At 37.5% G+C, this 26,788-nt stretch overlaps 1 protein-coding gene across 1 annotated transcript in view; it reads right to left on the bottom strand.

The window, feature by feature from the left end:
• Positions 1-381: 381 nt before the first annotated feature.
• Positions 382-26,788, bottom strand: part of LOC131071505 (uncharacterized) — a 49,372-nt gene continuing 22,965 nt past the window's right edge. The window contains exons 3-6 of the mRNA XM_058007395.2: positions 12,637-12,706; positions 12,213-12,338; positions 11,966-12,094; positions 382-1,183 (exon numbers count right to left, since the gene is read on the bottom strand). Coding sequence (XP_057863378.2) covers positions 722-1,183; positions 11,966-12,094; positions 12,213-12,338; positions 12,637-12,706 — 787 coding nt within the window. The 3' untranslated portion in view covers positions 382-721. The remainder of the gene's footprint in view (positions 1,184-11,965; positions 12,095-12,212; positions 12,339-12,636; positions 12,707-26,788) is intronic.

The raw sequence follows: 26,788 nt of genomic DNA, 5'->3' as shown, positions 1-26,788 counted from the left end.
CTGCTGACCCTCCATGAAATAAGTTCTATATTGTCTAGTTGCTTGATACATAAATTTATTAGATGTTTAAAATTAAAAAGATTTTCTTCATATTAAGAAACATTTCTTGCATAACATCAAAATGTTTAGTTTGAATGATGTGGGAAGTTATGTTTTAAGATGAATTTGGTTGAAGATAATTGAAAATCCCTACTAAATGCTTAAAGTTTAGTGGAGTTCTAAAAAAAAATTGAACTAGCTTAGAGAATAAAAACATGATAATTTTCACGAGGTAAATATTTACACTCACCACAAAACTTTCTTCATTTTTTGAAATTTAATGGGAAATGATGGGACTTCTATTAATAGTTTCCCATAAATTAACAACTTAATAGAAGATAATGGCACAAGAAAAGACAACTTAAAATTGAAGATTAACAAGCAGATATAATCAGCCTCAGAAGAGTCATTCCCTTTGTCAACACGTTTATTTATACGCAGGGTATAATTTTACAAAAGCATCAGGAAAAATAAGCTTCTCAAACATATAATTTTGCAAAAAGCAAATGACATGCTAATCTGGGGATAGTTGATTGCCCTCTGAACCTTTCAAACATCCTAAAAAAAACTTTTGGCTGGGCACCACCAAATTTGGTTGAACATGGATCAAGACACACTTCAAATGTTATAATATTCAAGAAGTACAAGATCTATATCCAACATGATGTTCTTGGATTCACCATCAGTGGGCCCTAATCTTTTTGGGGGATTTTGAATAACCTGTTCTCTCAGTTATTTTACGCTTTTTACCAGCAAGATTTTGCCCAGCATTTTGTGATGACCCGTCCCTCCTTGCTGCAACTGCTGGCCTCTTAAACATGCGTGGTTTTGGTTCATTGGCTTGTGGGTTGTGCATGCCCACTGAACCTAACTTGATAGGGTCTTTATCTGTTTTGCTTGCTTTAGTCCCTTGATAGGAAAGGGAAGTTTTAGCCTTCTTTTGCAAGGGTGTATTTGACAACTCCTTCGACTCGGCAAGACGTTTCCTATTCAATGCTTTAACTCTTGGAGTCACATCAGATCTCAATCTTGAAGTTGATGCTGTCTGTGGTCTTCCATTTGAATCAGGCTGTGCCTTACACAACCTAAGACTTCTATCTTTTAGCTTCAAGTCTTTCTTCTTTAGAGCCAGTTTAGCAGCATCCTGTAACCCATTGACAACAAACAGTAACACAACTGAATGTTAAGGCTTGTATTTCTAGTTCAATTATTACAAATAATAACAGTGAGGTGTTAATTCTAACCAGGAATTGAAATAATCCTATTGAGCACTTAAAAAAGACCAATAGCACTTATACACAAATATGAAGTACAAATGTCATATCGTTCAGAATTACACCCTCTCTATAATATATTCTCTAGCATTAATTTCCCAAGAGCATTGCATAACCTGACAAAGAAAGCTTAAGCTATCCACTACAATCTACACTATATAATTAGACCAGTTACACATATACAAGAAAATTTAAGAACACGGGGAATTTATTTATTTCCTTCATACCTCCCTAATTTTACCCGCCCTTTCCATCGGGCTCACTGGTATCGCCAGAAGAGGGAACTTTCAAATTTGAAAAATCTCAGCTTTATGCTGACTGGCACTAACGGTCGTGTTCCGTGTAATATCACTTATATTTTGGGTGTTTACAGTTTATTTGTAAAGGATCTAAATTAATTATTTATTTGTTACTGTTAAATAATATTCACAGTAATTATTGATTTGCATTTATAATTATCATCAGTAATAATTATGTTAAGTAATATTCACAGTAATTATTAAATAAACACAATAAATATTAGTTTATATTTATAAATAAAATCAGTGTTAAGTAATATTCACATAGTATCGATAAATATTATGCTTGGAATTATCAAACTAGTTTGGTGCAAGGCCGTAGGAACACTTTTGTTTTACCACTTCTAAGGAAGAGACATGTCTGTTGCAATACTTCAAATAGACAGTCTTCCCCCCAGCCAAGAGGACACGAAAAATTAGGATAAGAGGAGGATATGGGAAGAGAATAACTGGACAATATACTTTGTATATATTTCAAGAAAACGTCAGAGATAGCAATTGATCCATATATCGATATTGAAATAAACTCTTCATCTGGATAATATAAGCTTAATATGAGAAAGACGGTCATATCTTATACATCAGATTATACTACATTCAAAACATATCAGCATATTCAAATCTATTATATATACCAGTAATTCATTGCAATTACATTCCATATGCATACCAGTCCGGCAAGTAAGACGTATACAGTTGGTTGAATATAGGAATCAGCATCCTTATACAAGTTTGGTCAGCAATTAAGTGTTTTAATAGAAAGAAGCCCTTTAAAATGGTAGTTTTAAGTAATTAGTTCTAGGACTATAAGGTTTTAATTAAGGGGACATCTCAGAGGATTTCCAATCGCATGTTCATAGAGAAGTTGATTAGAGACAGTGATCTAGTATTGCATAAGCATCAAGACATACATCTGAAAAAACGATTGCCTGAAACCAAATCATCACCATTACAAATACTACATTAGTCAAGCACTCAGGCTGGGTTGATCAACAGAAGTGCAATTCACATGTATTATGCAGAAGATATTAGGAACAGCTTATACTCTCTATTCTGTAATAAACACCATCGCATATACACCAAGTAGTCTCAGGAACTGCAGTGGGTATAAATAGATATTTTAATATATGTTCTTCCAATCAAATAGATGCAATTACATTCGTAATAAGAGGATATCAGAAAGAGCAATATTGTACTCTTGACCAACATATCATATCAATCATCTTCATTGTCATTCAACTCTTGGATAAAAGACAACATTAGATACTTCAAAATCTCATACATTTTTATCAATATAATACAATCCCTTGTTCTTGCATATCAAAAGAGATCTACATCAATATAATCCTTACAACTAGATCGATCCCTTGTTTAAGGCAATTACATGTAAGAGTGATCATTGCAAATCTGGTTAAAACCAATCAATTGTTACCCTTAACTTAACCAAGCTTATAAGTTTAAATAGAAGAAGCCTATTGCAATTGAAAATTTAGGAAATTAGTCCCAAATCTTAAAGGATCTTATATGGGGACATTACATTATGTGGACTGCTAACAAGGCCACGAATTGCGATGTCCAGTCCACCTCACCATCATTTGTTGGCATTGCTTCTACTTGTATCTTTTAATGATGCAGTTCACTCGAGGCATAACACATGTGAAACCTATGGAGTTTTGTGCGCTCAGTGAAAGAATTGGGCTGGACAGGACATGTGGATGTCCTATTAATAATTACTCATTAAGCCCCGATTACAAGGAAGCGTATTTAATTTCAAATGTCACTTCGAAAGGCTGGTGTTAACTTTTGCACGCTTCTTTTTGTTTGGAGGATAATTATGGCAATTATTCTACCGAAAGCTTACATGATCTCCAAAATTTTAACATTTATGTTAAAAATAAGCTCATTTTAACTAAGCATTGTGTTTTACCTATCTTCTCTGCTTTTGAGTTTATGTCTAGGACGAAGGAAAAAACTTTGATCATCAACACTGGAAATCCTGCCATGGAAGGTGATAGGGTTCGCTTTGAGCCGAATAAACCTGAAAACTTAAAGAATGATGCGGTGGTTTGGAATTACTATGTAGAAGGTGTGGTAGCGGATTTCATGGAAAACCTGTATGGGCATGATGAGCAACTCTCCATCCAATTTGCAGTCTCATGGAATAATCATAGAGTGGTCGTAGGGCAGATTTCCTTTGAAGTCACTGAGGAAACTATTTCCAAGGCGACTGCCCTATCTCTGGAGGGAAGACGATGGAAGCAAACGAGTCATGTGGCAAACAGCGAAGGACTCAACAGATTTTTCAGAGGGAAAGAGGCTCCAGTTAAATTTCAAGGCGGTTTTGCCAAAGAAAAGTTCAAATACCCATGGGATATGGTATGTTTAATGATCATGAAGTATTTTACTCTTGAGGGCGCCATAAAATTTTCTATTACTACCATTCGCCCTTGTTAAATCATTTTAGAAACAATGATCTGTTATGTTTTCCTTTCTATCTGTTACATTCTATGGAGAATTCTATTGAGGAGGCCCTGGACCCTAAAAATGAGGACAAACCCCATATCCCCCTCCACCAGGGACTAATTTATACGCTATATCGCTACCATTTGGATTTATGCCCTCCCAAAAACATAATGCTTATATCAACCCCCTTTGTATGCCTCCCATCCTTTAGCGGCTTTTGCGAGCAAAATGGCCCCTTCCAAATTTTTCCAGCTCTCCAATGAAGCTTTTGCTTCTTCCCTAATGCCTTCTTCCTCTATTACTATCATTGAGTTGAACCCCCCCACCTTCCCTTCCCCCTCTGCTGTGAAGGATAGGAAACCCTCTTGCTCTAAGGGTAAGGGTAAATCCACTGGAAAACGTAAATGAATTATCATTGATAATTCCAACTCTGAAGATTCAGAGGATGAAGACCAGGTGGTGGAAATTGAGGGGAGAAGAAGGTCCCGTAGGCTTGCCTTGAGGGGTGCAGGTGAGGAGGATGAGACCCAGAAAGCCACTGAAATTGAGGACCCTGACAAGGGTGAGGGTGGCGACATTGCAAATGAACCTGTGTAAGATGAGATTGCCACCCAAAAATTGGACTTTGACAACATGGAAGACCTTGCTCCCCCTTATGGGACCCGATGATTTGAACATAACTAGAGAGAAAGCTATTAAGAATTTGGATGAGGGGGCCCCGACGAGCCTTATGCAAAATATGGACCCAATTATTAGGATGGCTTCTGAGCTGGAAGAGGTTGTTGTTGAAGATGGTGATAAGGACAGGAAAAGCGACAAGAATAAGAAGAAAAAAGAAAAGGGCCCCTCTCCTAGGGAGAAGGAACATCGGACAGTGCAAAAGGATGGGAATGAGGAACCCACGGATCACCTCGAGGAGGATGAGCTGAAGGCCCTCAATTGTGATATCCGTGAGCTAAAGAACCACCTAGACAGCTTGGGGCCGAACAAGGAAATTTAGAAGCTGAAACAGGAAATTCGAGAGATTAACAACACGTTGGATACCAAGGACAAGCAGATCGTTAGCATCAACAAATTCTGCAATCAGGTAATGCACAACTCTGCGCTCACTCTCTGCCTCCTCCGTGACAGGACAGCTGAAGATGAAGTTGACAAATAGGCGAACCAAGAACCCAACAGGTTCCTCTTTGAGGACTAGGGAAAAGTCATTAATATGACTGGGGTCCAAAAAAGGGCCCCTTAGGTCTTAGGCTGTGAGTTGTTGCTAGGTTTTTGGACTCTCGGGGTATGCCCCTATTGCTTTTATCTTTGTTAAACTCTCATTGCAAACTTTGTTTTTGTGATGTTTTGATGCTGATAATGTGCTGTTGATAGTCTATGACTATGTTAAGGGTCAGCACCCTAGTTACCCCTGCTTTACTAATCAAAAACAATAATTCAAAGTTAAATCAAGCGAAAACAAAACAATTTTGAACTTCAATTAAAATATTGAAAGTTAGGTTTTCAGTATAACAGAATGCAAAATCACTGGTGAGAAAAATCAGCCTAAATATTCATTAAATATATTTGCATATGGACTTATGAAACAGTTTCTCAACTTTATATGATGGATTTCCCAGAGAAGATTCTTAAAATAAGGACAATACATACAGATTCCTTTTGTATAGTATTCCTTCATTTTTACTTGCTAAAGAGAAAAGAATTCTTGCTTTCCTAAATTGGATAGTTATTTATTTCCTTCAACTCTGATTAAAATGTATTGTTGTCGATTGAATTTTTGCCTACTTGTTATTTTGCAAGCTTTCAGGGGAGTGTTACTACAACAATTATAGGGTGCTGTCTTTCTGACCACTAAGCTTCAACGGAGCATTACAAAATTCATAAACCTTTGGTTATGATCTAATCATCGCTCACGCAGATACAGCAACTTACAAGGCTGAAGGGTATGAGTACGATTGTACATGACAAATACTAAGCAAAAAACTAGGTAAGCATGTATTAAAGAGGAAAACATCACTGTAATATAATATTTACCTTTTCTTTGATGTTATTGAGTTTATTTTGATAGATATAGAGCATGGTCACACAACTCTGCCTAGAAAACAACTTGATAAGTTGAAGTGCAATTGCAGAAATAGCACTTGGTGAATAACTCAATACTAACTCTTAAAAAAAAGATGCCCTGCCAATTTTCTTTTAGAACTAGCTGAAGTTAAGGAGTATCTAACCATTATGAAGAGTACCGTGATAGTTATTGTTGTCATTTATGACACCCTTGGTCCATCAGTAAGAACTGATCAGAGATATGTTCCATGGACCAGCGCTGCCCCAGTTGATCAATGTTAAAAGCAGTGGAATCATGGTTTGAAGTGTTGCCTTGTCGAAGTTCCTTCCCTAGCTTAGCCCCTCCTCTCCTTAGCCTTTCTCCCTCCTCCGGAACTCCGGAACCTTGGGGATCCGAAGTTCCTTCTTTTCTTCTCCCCTTTCCCGGAACTCCGGAACCCCGAGGTTCCAAAGTTCCTTTGCCCAGTTCCCCGGAACTCCAGAACCCCGAGGTTCCGTAGTTCTTTTTCTTCTCTTCCTCTCTCTATCCCGGAACTCCGAAACCACGAGGTTGCGAAGTTCTTTCCTTCGCCTTTTGAAGTTCTCCGGAACCCAAAGTTCCTTGCTCCTTCCCTTGTCTTCCTCACTTTGAGAGTCCGAGCCTCTGAAGTTTCCGGACTTCCTTCTGACTAGCGACACTTCCGGACAGTGTGATCGCATCACCTCCTTTTATTTCAAGCATTTCTTTCTTCCCTTTACCTCTGCAAGTTGTTAGGATAGGCTTAGGAGTAAGTTTTGAAGTGTTGAATTGGTTCAACACCCACACCTGGAGTGAGAAGGAAGTCGGCCTTCTCCAGAGATTCAACCCCCTTGCGCAAGGTCCTACACTTTGGGGTTGTTTCCATGTTTCACAAGGTTGCTAAGTTGATAGCTCAACAAGGGTGCTAGTTTTTGTGATAAGAGTTTTTGGCACGCCCAGTGGGACATCATTCGAATTACATACTAAGGATTCAGTGCTATTCTTAGTATCTCAACCTTTAGAGGCAGTCATCCTCAAGCACTTGGCCACTCTGCTTACTTGCTGAACCCCGGAACTCCGAGGTTTCCGTTACTAGTCACTGAATTCCGGAACCCCGGAGCCTTGAGTTCCTGAGTTCTCTCAACCTTGCAACTTTGGAACCCCCAGGTTCCGAACTCCTGAAGTGGTCATACTCTGCAACTCTGGACCTCTAAACTTTCGAGGTCGATTGTCGATTTATGCTCAGAATTCATACAAGGGCATCTTCTAGAGGCAATTTCCAATTCATAGAGCTCCCATCTGCAGGCTCTAGAAGGCGAAGAGGTAGACCTTCATTGTCACCAATCAGGGGTGTCAAGGTTGTAAACACTCCATCTCCCAGGTCTCATTCTACTCCATTTACAAAACCATTACTATCAAGGGCTCCCACCACTCATATCAATAGACCATTGTTTCACATGGCAAGAAATCAGGTTTTTGTTACCTTCAATGGGGGGAGTCCCCTTATTTTGACTCAATGGAGTGACATACCAGTGGCTGTGTTGAAGGGTATACCATACTTCACTAGTGAAACAGCTACTACCCCCATTGAGCACATTCAAGACATTGCAAACATTTGCTCCATATCACTCAGGATAATGTTGTTGTTAGACTCTTAGCGACATCTTTGAAAGGAAAAGCTTTGCACTGGTATAGAAGGTTGCCATCTAGCTCCACTCACAATTGGGACGAATTAGGGGAGAGGTCGTGCAACCATTTCGAAGACAAAAGTGACCACCTATCACTTGTGGAGCAATTGACTACGATCAAGAGGGCACCCCACGAGTTCATGGGAGGTTTCAATTTCAAATTCCATAAGACATGGAATAGAATTCCTGCTCTAGTGAAGCCATCTCCAAATCATGCCTCCTTGTATTATCTTAAAGCTCTCAACAGGGATATAGTTGTCATGGTACAATCAATGGGTGGAGAGTTCTCTACCGGGTGCATATGACATAGCCATAAGAGTAGAAAATTGTTTGATTCACGCTAGGAAGATAGCTCCAAGGCCTCCAATGCCTCTCTTCCCAGAAAGCTCCTACTCAACAACCCACCTTGGCTCCTATCCCCATGGCTCTCGAAGGACAACCATCCACACCCTCTACATCCTCCAATGAGCTCCATGAGGTCAAAGCTCTATTGCAAAACTTTGGTAATGAATTGGTGGCACTAAAAAGGCAACAAACTCAGTATAGCGGACCTTACCAAGCACAAAATCAAAACTATCAGCAGAATAGGCCACCCTTTCAAGGGCAAAACCAATGGAGCAATGCCAGGCCGTTGAATAGTGTTAACCCCACAACCTCAAGCAACTCAAAGGCGATAGTTCCAATGCAAAATAACCTCGTCCAAGAGCAAGATTGGTGTCAACCATGCAATCAGCCACACAACCAAAGTGCATGCCATAATGGAGGGTTTGTCCAAACTTTAGTAGTGCAAGATGAGCCGACCACTTCTGGCCAACAATATGACCCAAATAAGCCTAGTGTTGGCACTCAGGCTCACTTACAAGGCAAATCTACCTTCGTCAATTGGCAAGAGGCAAAATTCTGTGGTTTGAACCAAACAAGTGGTGAGTCCATGCTGCAGTATGCAAGGTCAAAGAAGAGAGCCATGGAGGCTGCCTCACCTTCAACATCAGCCCAAGCTCCAACACCCAATGTAGCCGTTCATGATACAAGCCAAAGTACCACGCAAGGGAACAAGAGGCAGGAGGAGACCCAAGTCGTCCAAAGAGCAAAGGCAAACCTTGTAGCCTCAAAGGGGCCTCTAAAGTCAGTTGGTGTTCCTTTCAACATAGTTGATCAGATGAAGAAGGCCAACCTCAACATCACTATGTGGGAGGGCCTTTCAATCCCATCTCAAAGGGATTTGCTTAAGGAGGCACTGAAGGACGTCGATCAGTCAAGTGATAAGGCAGCAATCAGAGAAAAGGCAGTCTCCACCAATTTGGTGCACCCAAGGAGGAAGAAAATCCAAGCAAGATCATAGGAGATAATTTGGTTCACAACTGCATGATAGATTCGAGAGCTAGTAGCTCAATCATGCCTAAGAAGGTAGCTGATCTTCTTGGCATAGAATGCGACCCTGTGACCAAAGGGGTGGTCCAATTAGATGGCACTTATATTAAGACAGTAGGGGTAGTAAAAAATTTGAAGTTAACCTTGCATGCATGCCCTGGTTGCACTGTCTTGCAAGACGTATCCATCATCGACCTCCCTACCTTCTTTGCCATCTACCTGTCTAGAGACTTCACCGCCAAGATAGGTGGGTACCTGTCTTCTAACTGGTCCCATATGCTATTTCGAACAAGGTATGGTACCAAGGTCACCATAATGGTAGAACCCATTGCCCAAAACCACATAGAGCCCTACACCCCCAACCCTATAAACATGAATTGCACTTTGCATGAAGAGGGGGAGGAGTGTGCTATCTGTGAGCCTGCTACTCTTTTGCAGGAGGTCCCTGATTGCTTGCTGGACGAATGGGCCAATGCTTTTCAGTTTGATCCATTAGCTGAGACTGAAGAGACCAGGCTTGGCACCTATTGTATCCATGAAGAGGATACTCCTATCCCTAACCTCATCAAGACAAAGAGATTCGGAGGGGTTATGGAACATGTTTTTTGATGGTTCAAGAAACAAGAATGGTGCAGGTGTCGGGGTGATGCTTGTTTCTACTGAGCAGGAGAAATATTTCTTCTCTTTTAGGCTTCAATTTGGTTGCACCAACAATGTCGTTGAGTATGAAACCTTGATCCAAGGTCTCCAACTTACACAAAGCAGAAAGATCAGATCTCTACAAGCATTTAGAGATAGTGAGTTGGTTGTTAAACACATTAGAGCCCAAAGTGTAGCAAAAAAAAACCTACTCAAATCATACAAACACAGGGTTTGAAATTTGATTGAAGGATTTGAGGCCTTCAATACCCAGAGCATTCCTAGGGGTCAAAACAAGCATGTTGATAGGCTTGCACCGGTTGGTGCTCAGTTCGACATATCAGTGCATGTTGCAAGTGAGAAGGAGCAACACATCAAGCTTGTTGTGAGGCTTGCTGTCCCAGACAATCAAGTAAATTGGCAAGTATTCGAAAGCGATCAGCAAATCATCAACTTCTTGCAAAATGAAGTAGAATTTTCTGCTAAAAATCAGTCTAAGCAGCAAGGCCAGCATGGAGATCAAATCATGCAGCTCAACTCCAACAAGCTGCCTAAAGGTCTAGTTACCTTGGAAGGCATTTTCAACTCGGATGATTAGTTGAAGAAGAAAATGAACTTGGCTACAAAGAGGGGTGATTACAAGCCAATTGTTGCTGAGGGTAGGTCCTTGAACTTGGGCAAGGTGTGTTCCTCAACCGAGCAAGAGGCTTTTGTTGAGCTTTGCCAACAATATGATGACATATTTGCTTGGCCCTATGAAGACTTGAAGGGTTTTGACCCTAGCTTAGCCTAGCATACCATAGAGCTAGACCAAGATGCAAAACCAGTTAGACAAAAGCAAAGGCCAATAAACCCCAAAATTGAGCCACTAATGAGGAAGGAGTTGACCAAGGTCATAGAAGCCAATATCATCTTCCCTATCAAGCATTCCTCCTGGGTGGCCAACCTTGTCCTTGTAAGGAAGAAGAATGGGGAAATTTGGTTCAAATAAGTTGCTTGCTATTGTTTATACATGAACTATAATTCTGTATAATTTTCTGATGTATGAAGACTTGTGTTCCCATCTTCTATATATCTCGACACAGTTTTCTCATTTGCTAGCAAACAGATCTGTTTCCAAATTCAAGTTATATTATCCTAAATGTTAAAACAAGGTAATGTTTTGCCCCATCCATCACAAAACCTTCCAATATTTTATTTGCTCACTATATTTCTCGAAAATGGGAAAAGTTAAATCTAATGACACTTATACCCACCAGCCATCAGTTTTGGAGAAGAAATTTTATATGTCCCAAATTTTTTGTCCAAAGGCTAAAGGCAGTTTATTGTTTTCTTGCATGATTGAATGTTCATTGTTTAAAGATGTTCAAATGTTCTGGACAAATCACATGGAAGAGCTATTATTAACCATAGATGACTTCTTACCTCCATCATCGATACTCAAATTTTCATTATTTTTTAAACGCTGCAATACCATGTTTCAGAATAGTTGTAGATAGCATAGTACTATTACATTTTCATAGCATTCACACAGCACACTGAAAGTGTAAATGGAACCCTAAGACACTGCAGAGATATCTTTTAAACACAGTTTATCCTACAGCCAGTAATTTTTTCAAATTTTCAAAAAACACAGTTTAGACCTGGTCAAATCCAAAACATGCCAGTTTAGTCCATCATGCCCCAACCAACGGGCACTGTTTAATCATGATTACTTGCATGATAATGTGGTTTTATGCTTCTATTATAGACACGGTTGATTATTCATCTAGCAGGATAAATTATTCATTTATCAGATCTTCCATCCTCCATTTTCTCCAGGCAAAAGGTGTTTATTAGTGTATATCTTTAAACCTGAATATGGTTGAACTATCTTTTTAATGCACGGGGTTAATTTAAATTTAAACAGGGGCATATAACCATAAATGGAAAGCCATTTTGCATTTTCTACTAGTTTGATCTGAAGTGGGCATCATTTTAGGCATTTAAGAGGTTGCTTTTCCAAACATATAGCAAAACATTATGTAGCATTAAGCCATCAGTACAAATCAAACTATCGAAAAATGATGAAGTGAGCTTGATATGTATAACAAATTATGCTCTTTCTTATAGGCATACATTAGAACCTACCATGCTCTTGAACAAAACATATGCAATGCCTTTTCCCATACTTGTTTGAGGATCTCTTATAACCCGAACAGCTTCTACACCAGACTCCATAGGTGCAATTCCAACAAATAGTTGATATAGTTCCTCATCCTGTATATTATATCACAATAAATAGCATGTGGTACTACAAACCTTCAGGGCAGATTATAAATTAAAAAACTTCCAACTTCAAAATTGTAACCTATATAGCAACAAGCAACACCAATACCTTCACATCAAATGGAAGATTCCCAACAAATAGAGTCCTCTTTGTATCATAGATGTAATGATTTCCATCTTTTAGCTTCTTGCGAGGTGGAAGTGCTCGATCCACACGAATGTGGTTTCCACTGAACTGCAATAAAAAGGAACACAATTTTAATAAATTACTGCACTAAGACTAGAGAAACCACATCCAATCATGAATGAGATTAAACGGATGAAGTTATATAATAGTAAACACTAAACCAAAACATTTGTGATAACCTAATCCATCCAAATTTACTTTTATACATACAAAACATTCTCAAGTACCTAATCTGTCTGAATCTAAATTTACAAGTGACATTTGAGAAAAATATTGTAAATTATTATTCCCAAGTGAAGGAACATATCTGCTAATAAAATAATGAAGTTGGGATAGTAATAAATACCTCCGTCATGTTGCGTGACAAGGCAGCATTTACTGATTGCGCATCTTTAAAGACAATGTATGCATGGACACTGCTCAAATGACAATCACACAGGCAATAAAATATCTGATTAATATGGTAGGTATATGAAACAACACAGATATTCAAATCAAAGCATGTCATGACAATAGAGAGACCTAGAGAAAGGTAGTTCAAGATCACATGACAATAAGTTATGAGATACATAGGAGACATGGAGAGCAAAAAGTGTCCTGAACACAGAGTCAAAAAATATTTAAATTTTAACTATCGTGTAAGTTCTGAGAGAGATGGGATATAATGAGAGTAAAAAGACCAACAAACATATAGTCTATTAATTTATTATGTGAAAAGAAAGAAGATTTTCATTAAGATAAGGCATATATCCTTGGAAAAGCAAATCTGCTGATGTATCAAATTTGAGATGAATTAAAATATTAAGACAAATTCAATGCGTTCAATTGTAATAATAGGCAAACAGACACAATCCACAAATTAATAATGTCAAAAAGAACACCTCTAGGTCCACAACTCCACAGTACAATAAGTTATGAGAGCCAAGAACTATGGAGACAAATAACCTGTGAACACACACAATCTAAAACTTTTAACTAAAGAAATATTTCCAGGAGCCGACACTAATAAGTTTATGAGAGATGGAAAATATGAAGAGCAAAAAGATCAATAAAAATGGAGTGTAGTGTTGTTTGTGTGAAAATGAAATTTAAATGAAGATATGCATTCCAAAAGAAGGTATAAATATTTCGAAATATAGTAAATACTACTTATGATAACAACGTTGAGACAAATTCAAAAATATTAATACATATTTGAATCTTTCCAATGTAACTCTTTGTAAGCCAAAACTATCAACATGATTAAAAATCTTATATTCAGATCTATAATTTTCATCAAATCATCACTTTCAAACAAGCAACTTTAAGTAATGACTTTCCTACATGTCTTATCCCCAGCAAAAGCATATCCATTTTTCTCCTCCAATTGGACATTCTCTTGTACACAAAAATTACATCTCATGTGAATCAACAATTGCAAATATTATCCAATGGGCTCATGTGTTCTGTATCCAATAAGCTCATGTCTCACTTAAGTCCTGAAAAAAACCTCTCCCCACAAGTGTTTTGAGACCTTTACCATCTCTTTTGTAATATCAAAACAAATTATATTCTCTACCAACCAATGTCCCTTCAAATGTAAAGCTTTCCATCACTTTTTGGGAGGTAGCAATAGTAATAGAGATAATAATAATTTCAAAAAGACAGCATGCAAACCAAATTGAGAACAGGGATACCAAATTGAGATGGCTGAAGATTCCCAAAAAAGTTAAAACTAAAAGAAAGGCATTCTGCAAGTGCCCGAGAGGATTCTGAAGGCTGACATAGGAGGAGCAAGTTGCCTAAGAAGTTTTGTAAAATGAAAGCTATAGGAAACCTGCATATTCTTAATGAGGGGAGAGATTATCTTTAATAGCTTGAAATTTTACGATTATCCTTTATTTGTGTGATTCTGAGAGAATGCAGATGTTGCAGCTCGAACCATGCCACCTAATATGTGGTAAATTTAGAACCTTTTGCTTAGTAGATAGTATTTAAAAGGAAAAATCATACATAAATACATGCATACATATATATGTGTGTGTGTGTATGTATTTATAGATAGATATATGTATTAAACATGGTAGATTTTCTATGATAGATGTAGCTGAGCACAATACATTGCATCAAAGATCACAAAGTACAATCATCTTCCACCTCATAAGCCACAGAAAATTTGACATCCATAACGACTGCCATGTGTGTGTATACTATATATATATATATAGTCATTTTTCCATTGTTGTGACGGTTGACATTGCTCAATTACAAAGATCCATACAACTAAATTTTTAAAACTTAGTTACATAAGTACCGATTAATAAATTCCTTCAATAGATGTGAATAAATCATGGCAGTCGTTATGGATGTCAAACTTTCTTTGTGGCTTATGAGGTGGGAGATAATTGTTCATTGCAATATATATATGTGTGTGTGTGTGTGTGTGTGCATGTGCGTGTGTGTGTGTATTGTGTACATACATATATATGTGTGTGTGTGTGTGTATACATATTACATATACATACATATATAATATATAAATACATGTACATGTATACATATCTTGCAATGTACAATTATCTTCCACCTCATAAGCCACAAAGAAAATTTGACATCCATAACAACTTCCATGATTTATTCATGTCTATTGAAGGAATTTATTAATTGGTACTTATGTAACTAAGTTTTAAAAATTTACTTGTTTGGATCTTTGTAATTGAGCAAGGACAAATGTCAGGGCAACAGAAAAATGACTATATATATATACACATGGCAGTCATTATGGATGTCAAATTTTCTTTGTGGCTTATGAGGTGGAAAATCATTGTACTTCGTGATCTTTGATGCAATGCATTGTGCTCAGCTACATCTATCATAGAAAATCAACCATGTTTCACTGGGTGGATTAAAAAAAATCACTATGATAAGGTTAAAATGTATGATACAACACAAACGCCATGTCTTACATTGCTTCAGGACTGCACAGACAAGACTATCATATTCACTTTTCTTCAATACTCTTGTTAAGCACGCAAATCGACTCATGCTTTGTTTTCTCTTGGAGAAGTAGAATGTGTTAATGCATGAGTAGCTTCTGCAAGATAAGACTTTCCTAACCCGTTAATCTCCTCTATTCTGTTTTGGTTTACTCATCTATGCTATTAGATTATCTCACTTATGCTTTCCGAACTGAATATGTTTATCAGACCGTAACATTGATCTTGATTATGATATTGATATTGGATAAAGATGGATTAGATCTAAGTCACAGGATACAGCAATTTTCATGGATTAGGTTCAAATTTAATCGAATTTCAAACTTCTATAAAAAAAAATCAAATTTAATCGAATTTCCTCTATAAAGCACTGCTATCCGCCTATAAACACAACTCAGCTGGTCGTGGGTATTCTTTGTATATGCTTTGTATCTATTGGGTCATGGGTGTCTGCAACTGCTGGGCCGCCCTCAGATTTTCTCCAACAAGGGTCGCTATTCTGATAATTTATTAGAAGTATACATATAGTTAAAAATAAACAAAATTATAGAAGGCGAATTTTATCCGATTTTTTGTCAAATTGTTCCCTTGTCGAATTTCATCCGAATTTCATGGCTGTCGAATTCGAATTTGAATTCGAACCTTGTGACTTAGGATTAGGTTGCATCGATGACCTACTTAACATAGTTAAGCGTCGATCTAAATGCTATTGGGCTAGTAACCCGATAGCATATTAATGTCGATTCATTTATGAGTCGGCATTAATATACTATCGGGGTATTAACCCGATAGCATATGTAATGCTATTAGTAATCGGGCTTGTTCGCTTTGATACCGATTCATTATCAGGTGTGTTTATATCGATCTGTTATCATTTACAATGGCATCGATTAGTTATCATAAACACCGAGTGGATCGGTTGATAGTCACGACCAAGTGACATCTTGGTCGGACATGTCTAAAAGACATGTCTGATCAAGGTGCCACTTGATCGTGACTACCTTCCTATATATACATCATTCAAAAGAAAGGGGATGACATTGAAATCGATACATGTTCATCCTCCATACCTGCAGCAAAAGAAAGACAATAATATTATTGTCATGGTCATAATACCAAAAACTTAAAATATACCATCTTGCGTATAACTTGTTCATTAAATTGGAAATTGCAATAACATTTACATCGTATCAGAGCCACATTGATCGAACTTGAGGCTATTCAATTTTGTGAATAATTTAAGAACAGGGTTATATACTACATCACATTTCTCCAATGGCCAGCGCTATCAGATTCAAAGACAGACTCGGAGGTGGCGATGATTTTTCAGCCTGGAAGTTCAGAATCCAGATGATCTTAAAGGAGAACAAAGTGGATTCATTTGTTCAAACTAAAAATGACCAACCTGAAAATGAACCTGACAAAACAGCATGGATTGAGGGAAATGAAAAGGCCATAAAAATAATAGTTGATGGGGTGAGAAACAACATAATGCCCATCATAAGAAAACATCAGACAGCCTATAAAATGCAAAGCACTTGAAAGCACATTTGAGATATCAAATGCAAGTCGAACTCTGGCATTAAAACGAGAAATAAATCATATCACCATGAACAAGGGGGAGACAATCAATGCCTACTTTATGCTGATATCAATTCTAAGAGATGAACTAGCAACTCTCGATTACAAGATCCAAAGTAAAGAGTTAACACTCATTACTCTAGATGGGTTGCCTAGTGGATGGAGTACATTCCTCCAAGGCATCAGTGCAAGGTCCAAGTATCCTAAGTTTGAAAGATTAAGGGACAATTGTCTCCAAGAAGATTCAAGATTGAACAAGATGGGAATAAAACAAAAGAACATAGACGAAGACCTTCAAGTTCTAAATACTAACACAAATAAGACAACCAAGAAGAAGCAATTTAGGAAGAGGAAGGGTCATCAAAGGCAAGAACACTTCAAAGAGAGACCTTTCACATATTCAATGCTATAGGTGCGATAAGTTCGGGCACTTTGTTGCAAAATGTCCAAAGAGAGCCAAACAAGCCACATTTGCTAGAGCAAGAAAATCTAAAAGAGAAGATGACTCCCAGAACTATGTCCTCTACTCAGCACTTACAAGCCATGCATCAAATAAGTCTAACTCCTCGGTGATCGACAGTGGCTCATCTAGACACATTACAGGGTTTAGAGAAGTGCTAGACACCATGACAGAGGATAATGATGAGGAAGTAACCATCGGAGATGATTCCTCACATCCAATTAGAGGAATTGGTTCCTGCACCATCAAACTGAAGACAAACATATCATTGCAACTCGAAGGAGTACTATATGTCCCCGGCATCAAGAGAAATCTAGTCTCCATATCAGCCCTAGAAGATAACGGATACAGAGTAACCTTCATGGAGAACAAGGTGTTGGCTTGGCCAAGAAATTCTTCCATCAAGAAAGATAAAGTCATTGGTCAAAGACAAGGCTATTTGTATGAGCTATGCACAGAGCCCAACCTAGCCCTAATTCATGAAGCAACAAATGCAAATGAGGTCTGGCATAGAAGACTAGGCCACCTGAATTATAGAGCTTTATCATCTATGGGAAACCTTGTCACAGGTTTACCTAAGTTGCAGCAATATCATTCAGAGGCATGCAAGGGATGTGCCCTAGGTAAAAATATCAAGGGTGCCTTCCATAATAGTACTAGGAAGACGAGCAAAGTTTTAGAGTTAGTTCATTCTGATGTATGTGGACCAATGTTCGTTCCCTCTCTAGGAGAATGTTTGTATTATGCAATATTTGTTGATGACTACTCTAGGAAACCATGGATCTACTTTCTGAAGTGTAAAGAATCAAAAGAGATCCTTAGTAGGTTTAAAGAGTTTAAATCACTGACGGAGAACTACTCAAGAAATAAAATTAAAATCCTGAGGACTAATAATGGGGGGGAATACACATCAAAATTATTTAAAGATTTTTGTAAGAACTCAGGGATTAAGAGGGAGCTAACAATACCTTATAATCCTCAACAAAATGGGGTAGCTGAGAGGAAAAATAGGACAATTGTAGAAGTTGCCAAAGCCATGATTCTTGATCAGAATCTAAATATCAATCTTTGAGCAAAAGCAACTAACACTGCTGTGTATATACAAAACAGATGTCCTCACTCACATCTTGAAGATAAAACTCCGGAAGAAGTATTTACCAAACTAAAGCCAGATATCAGCCACTTTAAGATATTTGGGTGTCCTGTCTATATACATGTACCTAAAGAGAAAAGACTAAAACTAGAACCTTCTGGAAAACTTGTAGGATATAGTGAAACATCCAAGGCCTATAGAATATATATACATGGTCAAAGAAATATCGAACTTAGTAGGGATGTAATCTTTGAAGAAGATTTAGCCTTCAAAAGAGCCCTAAGTACAGTAGAGCCTGAAATCTATATCCCCACTCCTAACATAGAAGAAAATCCTACTCCTGAGCTTCAGAGGGAGAGTCTTGAGGAAACTATAGGTGAAACTCCAGTCCTACCTAGAGAAAACCTCAAGAAAAGACCTCTATGGGCCACCAAGACTGTAACAGAAGCTCAAAGGTTTGTTGCTCCTTCAGGAACCTTCAGGGAAAGCAAAAGACCTAATGAATTCACTATGAATGATCTCTCTAAAGCTGAACCAAACAATGTATCAGATGCGCTTAAACATCAAGTATGGAAGGATGCCATGTCTGAAGAGTATCAATCCATTATGAAAAATGATGTTTGGGAGATCGTTCCTAGGCCTACTAAGAAATCAGTTGTTTCATCAAAATGGCTTTCTAAAATCAAACATGCTGCAGATGGCAGTATTGAAAAGCACAAGGCCAGATTTGTAGCTAGAGGGTTCTCTCAAAGGGAAGGAATAGATTATGAAGAAACCTTTGCACCTGTGGCCAAATATACCTCAGTAAGAACAGTACTAGCCATTGCAACAGCAAAAGGGTGGAAGGTGCACCAGATGGATGTTAAAACAACATTTCTTGATGGTGAGATCTCAGAAGAAGTCTACCTAGAGCAACCTGAAGGATTTGAAATTCAGGGTGCAGAGTCTCATGTGTGCAGACTCAAGAAAGCTCTCTATGGGCTTAAACAGGGTCCCAGGGCCTGGTATGAAAGAATTGACACCTATCTCTCTAAACTAGGCTTCTCTAAAAATGATGCAGATCCAAATCTCTACTACAAACAAAATAAAGGTGATATGTTAATATTGATTCTATATGTTGATGACTTACTAATCACAGGAGAAGATCACCTCATAAATCAATGTAAGAAAGATTTATCTAAAGAATTTGATATGAAGGACTTGGGACTCCTTCATTACTTCCTAGGTTTGGAAATACGGCAAAATTCTGAAAATATTATACTAAACCAAGGTATACCTTGGACATTTTGAAGAGATTCGGAATGCATAACTGCAGACCTATGACCTCTCCCATGGAAACAAATTTACATAAACTTAAGGAAACATCAGCAGAGTCACAATCCACTGACCCTACTCTCTACAGACAGATGATTGGGTCTCTGATGTATCTGGTGAATACAAGGCCAGATATTTGTTATGCAGTCAATGCCTTAAGTCAGTTTATGTGTGAGCCTGAGGAAATCCACTTGATTGCAGTGAAACACATTATGAGATACTTACAAGGTATTCTAAACCTTGGTCTCAAATATGAGAAAGTCGATCTAGACCTACACGGATTTACAGACTCAGATTGGGCTGGGAGTGTGACTGACAGGAAAAGCACTTCAGGGTGTTGCTTCAGTTTAGGATCAGCTATGATTTCTTGGATCAGCAGAAAACAGTCTTCTATAGCACAGAGTTCCACTGAGGCCGAGTACATTGCAACTTCCATGGTTGCTCGAGAGGCAGTATGGCTTAGGAAGTTGCTTGTGGGACTATTTGGTGAACCCATGAAACCCACTGTCATCCACTGTGACAACCAAAGCTGCATAAAGCTTTCTATAAATCCAGTATTTCATGACAGATCTAAGCATATTGAGATTCCATACCATTATGTACGAGACATGGTAGACAAAAATGTGATCAAATTGGAATATGTTAGTACAGGAGATCAAACTGCAGATATTCTGACCAAACCACTTTCCAAAGTGAAGGTTGATCACTTCAGAAAAGGTTTAGGTATGATAGAAATGTAATATGCTTTGTAAATAAGATTTTTAATGTGTAAACTTCTTTTGTCATGTTGAGACATTCTGGGTTTCACCCCCTGTGTTCATATCTAAGAGTTGACAATCTCTCAGATTATGAACACTTGTATGTAGACATCATAAGGTGACGATCTTATGATTCTCTAAACCAGTTATCATGTTGGATCTCTGGTATGTCATGGATGTGCCATGATAGTGTTGTGATAAAACATTTGTATAAAATATTTGTGCACATATCACAACCTGGATAAGATGAGAATCTAACCATCCTCATATGTTTATCCTTAGTATTGCGTGTTTAGGCAATACTGATATCACGTGTTTAGGTGATATCTTGTCATAATGAAATGATGAATCTTTTATATCACATGATTAGGTGATACTCTATGTCACATGCTTAGAGTGATGTTTTATATTTGTATATTATGTCCTGATGGTACTTCATATCATATGTATAGATGATATATATTCTTGGAGACTGACATTATGGAAAAAGAAATGTGATGCAGGTTACTTTATCTATCTTCCAAAGCTAAGAGGGAGTGTTAATGCATTAGTAGCTTCTGCAAGATAAGACTTTCCTAACCCGTTAATCTCCTCTATTCTGTTTTGGTTTACTCATCTATGCTATTAGATTATCTGACTTATGCTTTCCGAACTGAATATGCTTATCAAACTATAACATTGATCTTGATTATGATATTGATATTGGATAAAGATGGATTAGATCGACGGCATGCTTAACATAGTTAAGTGTCGATCTAAATGCTATCGGGCTAGTAACCCGATAGCATATTAATGTCGATTCATTTATGAATCGGCATTAATATACTATCGGGGTATTAACCCGATAGCATATGTAATGCTATTAGTAATCGAGCTTGTTCGTTTTGATACCGATTCATTATCGAGTGTGTTTATATCGATCTGTTATCATTTACAATGGCATCGATTAGTTATCATAAACACCGAGTGGATCGTGACTACCTTCCTATATATACATCATTCAAAAGAAAGGGGATGACATTGAAATCGATACATGTTCATCCTCCATACCTGCAGCAAAAGAAAGACAATAATATTATTGTCATAGTCATAATACCAAAAACTTAAAATTTACCGTCTTGCATATAACTTGTTCATTAAATTGGAAATTGCAATAACATTTACAGAATAATCTACAACACTATTAAACCAGTTCCACTAGGTTGTTAATCCTTTTGTTGGCTAAACTGCAATTAAGATGTGGGCTCTAGATTCTTCACATAAGTTGTAGACACCACAGGATTACTGGCATAGATATGATAATTCAGATATGGCATGTGATACCACCACAGATGACAACTACGTAAACAATCCTGCCAGTATTCAGATTAACAGTCAAGCCACAGAGAGTTTCTAGGACGAGCCATGTTGCCAAAATGGTTGCCAAGAACAAGGGGAAAAGTAAAAATGTCAAAGTTGCAAAGAGGACCATAAGCAATTGAAAAATCTACAATTAAGGACTTGTGTCTGGTGGTCCCATAAGCTAATGAAAACCCCAAGGCCAAAAATATGTGTAGACATAGCAAGCAACTATTGCAAAAGCCACTGAATGCAACTAGAATAAGTACTAGGGCCAAAAACTAATCCCTGGTGCCACTTCTTGTGACATCAGTTCCAAGCTGCATCCTACCTGTATTTGCATCATAATATGGTGCCAAGCAATTTGTCTTATGTAATACATTTTTCATGCTCTAAGTTACTTGGCCTTCGCCAAAAATTTGAAGGCTAGTATGAAGCATTTATAATTTTATTGAGTTGAGGTGGACCTGTCAAGGCCCAAGGGAATAGATCTTACTACAATCTCTCATAATTGGCATTTCTTGATGACTAAAATAATTTCCTATTTAATGTGAATATAACATAAAGATAATTAAAAGACGGAATACCTAATAGTCTTATCCTAATCACAGAAGGATTTATGTATTCCAATTTGGAGAAATCATAAACCAAAGGTTCAAAAATGTTAACTACACAATATTGCAAAAAAAAAAGAGAAAATCATAAGAGCGATTGTGTAACAAACAGCTAATTTGTGCGATGTGAAAACCAACTTCTGCAACATTCCTAACTCAAACTTCTCCAATGGATAATTTAATTCATTTTAAATTTTTAAGTATTCTTACAAACAGTGCATAATGTCAAATGAACATTCATGGATATGACACCTTTAGTCCAAGAAAAATCATAAGCCAAGGTCTCTGGTTTTAATGTAGTTGACTTTATCTTGCAAACATCTAGATCATTATCTTCAACCTCCAATATAGTGTAAAATTAGCAACTTTCAAACCCTAACTGTATCTATTATTTAGTCAAGAACTGATAAGCAAGAAAGTACACAGGAATGCATCTAATCTAAGTCACAAGGTTCGAATTCGAATTCAAATTCGACAGCCATGAAATTCGGATGAAATTCGACAAGAGAAAAATTCGAAAAAAAATTCGGATAAAATTCGCCTTCTATAATTTTGTTTATTTTTAAATATATGTATACTTTTAATAAATTATCAGAATAGCAACCCTTCTTGGAGAAAATCCGAGGGCAACCCAACAGTTGCAGACACCCATGACCCAATAGATACAAAGCATATACGAAGAATACCCACGACCAGCTGAGTTGTGTTTAGAGGCGGATAGCAGTGCTTTATAGAGGAAATTCGATTAAATTCGATTTTTTTTATATAAGTTTGAAATTCGATTAAATTCGAACCTCATCCATGAAAATCGCCGTATCCTGTGACTTAGCATCTAATCACAGAAATAATCTACTTATCACCCAAAAGGCATCATGGTTTTTAAGATTTCCATTAATAGAAAAGATAAAACAAAAACATCAACAGAGTAAGTAGATCTATTGTCAAGCTGTGTATAAGCAAGTAAGAGATTTGAAAACTGTTTTAACTCTTATTCTACATTCATGTGTATGTAGATGACTATGCAGAAAGAATGGTAGATTTTAATTCCCCTTCAAAAAGCAAAGCTTGTTTTCAAAGAAACGAAATGAAGAATCAACATCCACATCTGTGAGACATTCTCAGTATGCCAATATTTGAGTGCATGTCACTTCCCTATTATGCTTTAATGAACCAGAGGGAGGACTTATGGGTGTGAGAGCTGAGTGTGTGCCTTACCCTTCCAATAATGTTGTACTAGAACCCTTCCAATAATGTTGTACTAGAACCCTATGTCACAAATTTCACAGAATAATAAGCTATGGATTGGAAATTCAGGGAATTTCTAAGAATAAAAACGAAAATTGCCAACTTTGGCAAAAATTCATTTGTCAAGCAAATGGCCAACTGAATTCAAATTCTAGCAAATTTGTCAACAGTTGATTACATAAAGCCATTAAACTCAAGGATCAAAGAGTTTATAATGTGTAAATGCAGAAGAAAATTTATCATACAGATTGGAAATTCAGTGAATTTTTAAGGATAAAAATGAAATTTGCCAATTTTGGCAAAAATTCATTTGTGAACCAAATGACCAATTGAATTCAATTTCTAGCAAATTTGTTAGCAATTGATTGCATGAAGCCATCGAACTCAAGGACCAGAAAGTTTATAATGTGTAAAAGCTCAAAAAATTACCAAACATGATAAGCATTTTTTCTCATGTATTGTTCTCATGCCAAGCACCCTAGATAACCTGCATGTCAGACATGTCCATTTAACGTGCCCTTGCAAATTTATCCCATAATTAATCTAGATGTGTTCAATAAGTTTCATTATTACCCTTCAAGGACTTCACGCAGAGTTTTTTTGTGCACATTTCTCATACAACCACCTGTGTTTTATATTTTAACCTAAGTTGTCAATTCAGATATATACACGCACTATTTGCACAAAAGACGTACAAAGTTAAATTCATAAGAGTTCAACTAATTAATAATTTTATGTCAGATGTCAAACATAGAGACAAATCCAAATGGTTTATATCAGTTTGTCTGCACAAGTAAAACCATTAGATATCATATGGCTCTTCATCAATAGCATCAACGTCATCAGCCGGTTCACTGGAAGGACAAGTAATGCTACTCCCACTCCCAATAGTTGCACCATGCAAATGAAAGTGTGTGTAGCAGCCTTGTGCCCCTCATCATCAACCGAGACTGAGGATACCTGATAGTTAGGATTAGAGTTTTTCTATTTTTTTATTTGTTCATTAAAAATTTATTTTTTGGGGTCCCATGCAGATTCCCTGTAATGAACCTTGCTGTACCTGCCTTGCAATCATGAGATTAAGGTCAGATTCGTGACTCCAAAGGTTTGATTTTGGGCAATAAGACGGATCTAGGGTTCCCTGCAACATTATAGACATTGCAATATCGATATATCAGCAATAATAGTAAATTAGTTACATAACTGTTACATGAAAACAGGCCCATTCAGGACATTGGGGACGCTCCAGGACGGCTGGCTACCCATCCAAACCCATCCCATCTCTTAGGGCTCATAGGGTTACCTGAGGATGGGACCAGCGCACCCCCGGCTGGGACCCCATATTCCAAATGTGCTGACAAACAGAGAACAGTAGGAAGATAACAAATGTCTACAGTGACAAAACTAATGATTCCAGAAAATGTGTTACTTGGTCATTATTTATTCATCCTGTTTATTGGATAGTTGGTTAGTGACATCTGGTTTAATTTCAGAATACATGACTGTTATCATTCTTTCCTTAATTTGTAAGTACTGCTTGTGAATTATTTTTTTATCTTTTCTGTCAATTCTTAGAGTACCTTTTTACGACTTTATACCTGAACCTGACATTGCAGGTTGTATTATTTGACAGGGAAGATATCCTTTGGCATGTTATAGGTTTGATTAATTTATGTGGCAAGAATGTTCATTTATTGATCCAAATTTGTGATTAATTAGCAATTAATCTATTCAATTACTTTGATTATGTTTATTCCCATTGATGCAGAGATGAGTTACAGAAAATCAGATTGAATTTAATTTGCATATTTAAACACATTTAATGATCGATAACACATGGATGCTCTGCAATACCCAGGCGGACTGAGCTGGGAATGCACCAAACTGCCGGCGATGGGGAGGGGGTGCTCTATACGACTACACGCTGGTTCTTCATCGCTAGGAAGAACCAGCGACTCTCCCTCCACATCGTGCCAGCCTAATACATTCACAGGCTATCCCGTGGGTGGTTTAAGCATTGTAATGAAACTAAATTACTATTATCGCGGAGTAACATAGTTAACTGTTTATGGATTCTCCTTGTTACTTTCCCCTTGTCACCTCCTTCCCTCGTGCTTCCCTTGGTGTGTGTGGTTTATACCTTCTAAAACCATGCGACCCTCCCTTGGAAGCATGGCGTCTTTCCCAGAGTTGACTTGGAGATGATCGCATCCTTTCCTTAATGATATTAGTTAAGGTATAAACACATTTTAATCGGTTAATATAATTTTATTAATTTGAATATTTGGAAAATATACATATATGTACGAATCACATACAGTTATACTTCTAATGATTTTGCTGTCTATACGGGAATATGACAGTCCTCCTCCCTTACATTGCTTGTCCTCAAGCGATGTGGAGGTTTGGGTGGTTGAAGATCTCTTCACCCTCCCAAGTTGCACCCTCCTCTGGTGACCCTTTCCATAAGATCAGGTATTCTACAATGCTCATATTCTTTATTCTCCTTTCTCTTACATCTAAAAGGTCTTCTGGTTCCAATGTCAACTTTCCCTCATCATCTAGCGGAGGTAACTCCTTGAATGGGGATATCTGCTGCCCTAATGCTTTTTTTAACCTAGACACATGGAATACATCGTGCATGCAGTTGTCTGAGGGAAGCTCTAGTTCATATGCTACCTCCCCTACCTTCCTTGAGATTGGGTAGGGTCCATAGAACCATGGCTTCAGCTTCTCTTCCCCACTTGATTTCAACGAAGAGTGCTTGTAAGGCTGCAACCGTAGGAAGACTAAGTCTCCTACCTCAAATAATCTTTCAGTGCGAGTACGATCAGTGTATATCTTTTGCTGATTGTGGGCTTGATGTGTGTGATCTTTTAGAGTCCTTAGGATGTCCATGCTTTGCAAAATAAAATCCCTTGCTCATGGCACTTGACTTTCTGGAGTAATTAGTGATCCAAAAGAAGTGGGTTCATAACCATAAAGTGCTTTGAATGGGCTCATTTGGATTGACATATGATGTGTAGTATTATAGCAATATTCCCCTAAATGTAACCATTTGGTCCAAGCTTGCTGCTGCCCAGTGACATAATTTCTTAGATATCCTTCAATCCATTTGTT

Source organism: Cryptomeria japonica, chromosome 10 (assembly GCF_030272615.1).
Source record: "Cryptomeria japonica chromosome 10, Sugi_1.0, whole genome shotgun sequence".
Classification (NCBI taxonomy): domain Eukaryota; kingdom Viridiplantae; phylum Streptophyta; class Pinopsida; order Cupressales; family Cupressaceae; genus Cryptomeria; species Cryptomeria japonica.
Note: the sequence above shows the minus strand (reverse complement) of the source record. Positions and strands in the feature narration are given on the sequence as shown.